General features: G+C 38.1%; 1 protein-coding gene across 1 annotated transcript; it reads right to left on the bottom strand.

Moving 5' to 3' along the window:
• Positions 1-110: 110 nt before the first annotated feature.
• LOC111616307 (homeobox protein Nkx-6.2-like) lies at positions 111-776 on the bottom strand (the record flags this gene model as incomplete). Its single annotated transcript, XM_023357733.1, has 2 exons — positions 367-776; positions 111-286 (listed from the first exon to the last, which is right to left on the bottom strand). Coding segments are annotated over exons 1-2 (453 nt in total), but the record flags the coding sequence as incomplete, so codon positions are not given.
• Between the last annotated feature and the right edge of the window lie 1,802 nt (positions 777-2,578).

Genomic DNA, 2,578 nt, shown 5'->3' with positions numbered 1-2,578 from the left:
TACCACTACTAGAATTGCAACTGTTATACGGGTTAATTGTAATTTACCTGATTAAATTTGTGAATAAAATTAATTTTTAAAAGTTTAATAATAATTGCGATTGTACTCACCTTAACTTGACTTTCGGACATTCCAAGGGCGTATGCTAATTTAGCCCTTTCTGGTCCTGCTAGATATTTAGTTTGCTCGAATGTCTTTTCCAGAACGTAAATCTGATGACCGGAAAAAGTGGGCCTCCAGGCCTTCTTCCTGCCTTGTGCCAATGATGTTTCCGCTTGGTTTCTAGCTACAAAATATCATCCGACATTAAAAATACGTTAAACGAGTCTGGCACGAGACAATAATAAACGAGCCTTTCTTCCATACCTGCAATGTTAGCCAGCTGCTCACTCCAAGGCGTGTGACCCGTCAGCATAGGAGGCCAAGTGACGTCAGAAACGGTGGATGCCGAAGGGCGGCACACGTCTTGAGATGTGGTAGATAGCCCGGTGCCGAAACGGTAGAGAGAAGCGGCATTCCCATAGAAAGGCAACATCGCAAAAGGCGGGCGAGTCAAAAGATGTCCGAGAGGATGTGGAGCTTGGTAAGGTGACTTTAGAGCCATCTGTTGAGATGCCGTGTTGTCTCTGATAAAAGAATACATCGCTAGTCCATCTGTAAAGGGACGTCGTCTATATTTAGAAAGCGTGGGCGAAAATATTGTTTCATTCTTGTTATTGAGAATTACAGAAAATGTATCGGTTGAACTGGACAGTTGAAGAGGTCCAGCAGACGATGGTAAAAGATCGGAACTTGCCGAAAGCCCATTGGTTATCGCTACGTCCTCAAAGGAGCGGGATGTGACGTGATTGGGAGATGGTTGCTAAGAGACCGAATAATGAGCAGTCTTCTTCCATCTCAGAGGACGTCACTTAATAGATGCGGAGCGAGGAGGAGGCCACCGGAAGCTGTGAAAACCGAAAGCTCGTGACCGGAAGTGACCTTACACCAGGCGTGTCTGGCATGCGCAGTTTTAAGAAGCAGGGCGGGTTTTGGCCTGTCGCCTGTGCACGTGTGTTGATGGGATTTTATGGCCACTTAGGGGACATTATGCCTTTTAAAAGTCCATTTATTTTTGAACCAAAATGGACTATTCTTTCTTGATCTTTTTAACGGGCATTACATGACAGCAAAGGGACGAATAAATATCCTGCACGATCTTTGAAGAGGAGGACATAATAAGAACAATACATTAAAAGAAGATAGCGACAGAGTTTGGTCTTAATTCTTTTTTTTTTTTCTTTTTAATTCCCGGTCAAGTAAAAATAAAGAATAGAAATGGAGAAAAATGAACTAATGACTTCACTAAAAACAACTTAAGTAATGGCTTATAAATGCATTTTAATTGTTACTATAGCCTATTAACTTTATGCAAACTTTATCTGGTCAAGAATAAATTTAAACGAGATCGTTACTTTTTAATAAATTACCGAGAATGCGATTATTTTATTTTCAAAGTTTAATTCTCCGGCGCACAAATGCAAAAAGGAATCGTATAGTTAAAACACCATTTAAATTTACTTTCCGATTTAAGCACAGCACTTAGAATTCGCTTAATTTATATAACCGAATAAACTATTATTACTTTTATAAATTAAATTTAAGTGTGTATGAGACCGCATCTACCACCGAACTTCCTATTTATGCTCTCTCTCTCTCTCTCCCTTCTATCCAACAGGCATAAAAGCGAGAGCATTCAATTAACAAACAGCCTGTTTCACTGTTTCCCTAATCATATTGCATTCATAGAGTTAATTTAATTAGGCCTCGAATCTCGAACACAATACTATGGATGCCCATTTATCATTGTTAGAATTAAAGTAGTGTTTCAACTCTGACTCACCCCATCAGACTACCCACTAGTTCCCGATAGACTGTAATACCGTCCTTAATTTGATTGGCAGCCAAAATGTATGAAGATAATAAATAATACGTGATAGCACCCCCCCTTCCTCTTGATATCCCTCTAAACTGTGCCATTTAATCTAGACACCAGTGTTTGCCAAGCTGGGTAGTCCTTCAATCTGGTGTCCATACCAATGGATTATAAAGTTCCCAATGTTGACTTTACGTTATGTGAGAGAGACATCAAACAGAAGATCCGTGGGAGCTATCCTTATCTTTGTGCTTGGAAATTCATGATTTATAAGAAAAGAGTCAATCAATGGCGATTGCTTACCATTGTATTCTCGATAATATTGTTTAATTTTGAATCATAACCGATGCAGCCATGATTCAAGACCGGTAGTTTTTATCCCAGATTAATTTATAAAATGGCAAATCAATTAGAGAGTTGGATTATTTTAATAACTAATCGTTCTTAATTACTATTAAACTGATTAGACGTCAACTTTTATTAATTAAATCCATTAAATCTTCCATTCTTTTCTTGCATAAGAAATACCCTAGCCATATTTCATTTTTATATCAGTCTAACTCGGAGATGAAAAGTTACGAGGATGCTTCGTGTAAATTTATAAAATTGTACGTAAAAAAAAAGATTGTGCTGCGAGTGAGTTTATATTATCTATTTAGTAAA

Source organism: Centruroides sculpturatus, unplaced genomic scaffold (assembly GCF_000671375.1).
Source record: "Centruroides sculpturatus isolate CEXI.00-Female unplaced genomic scaffold, Cexi_2.0 scaffold3158, whole genome shotgun sequence".
NCBI lineage: Eukaryota > Metazoa > Arthropoda > Arachnida > Scorpiones > Buthidae > Centruroides > Centruroides sculpturatus.
This window is presented reverse-complemented; position numbering and strand designations above follow the sequence as displayed.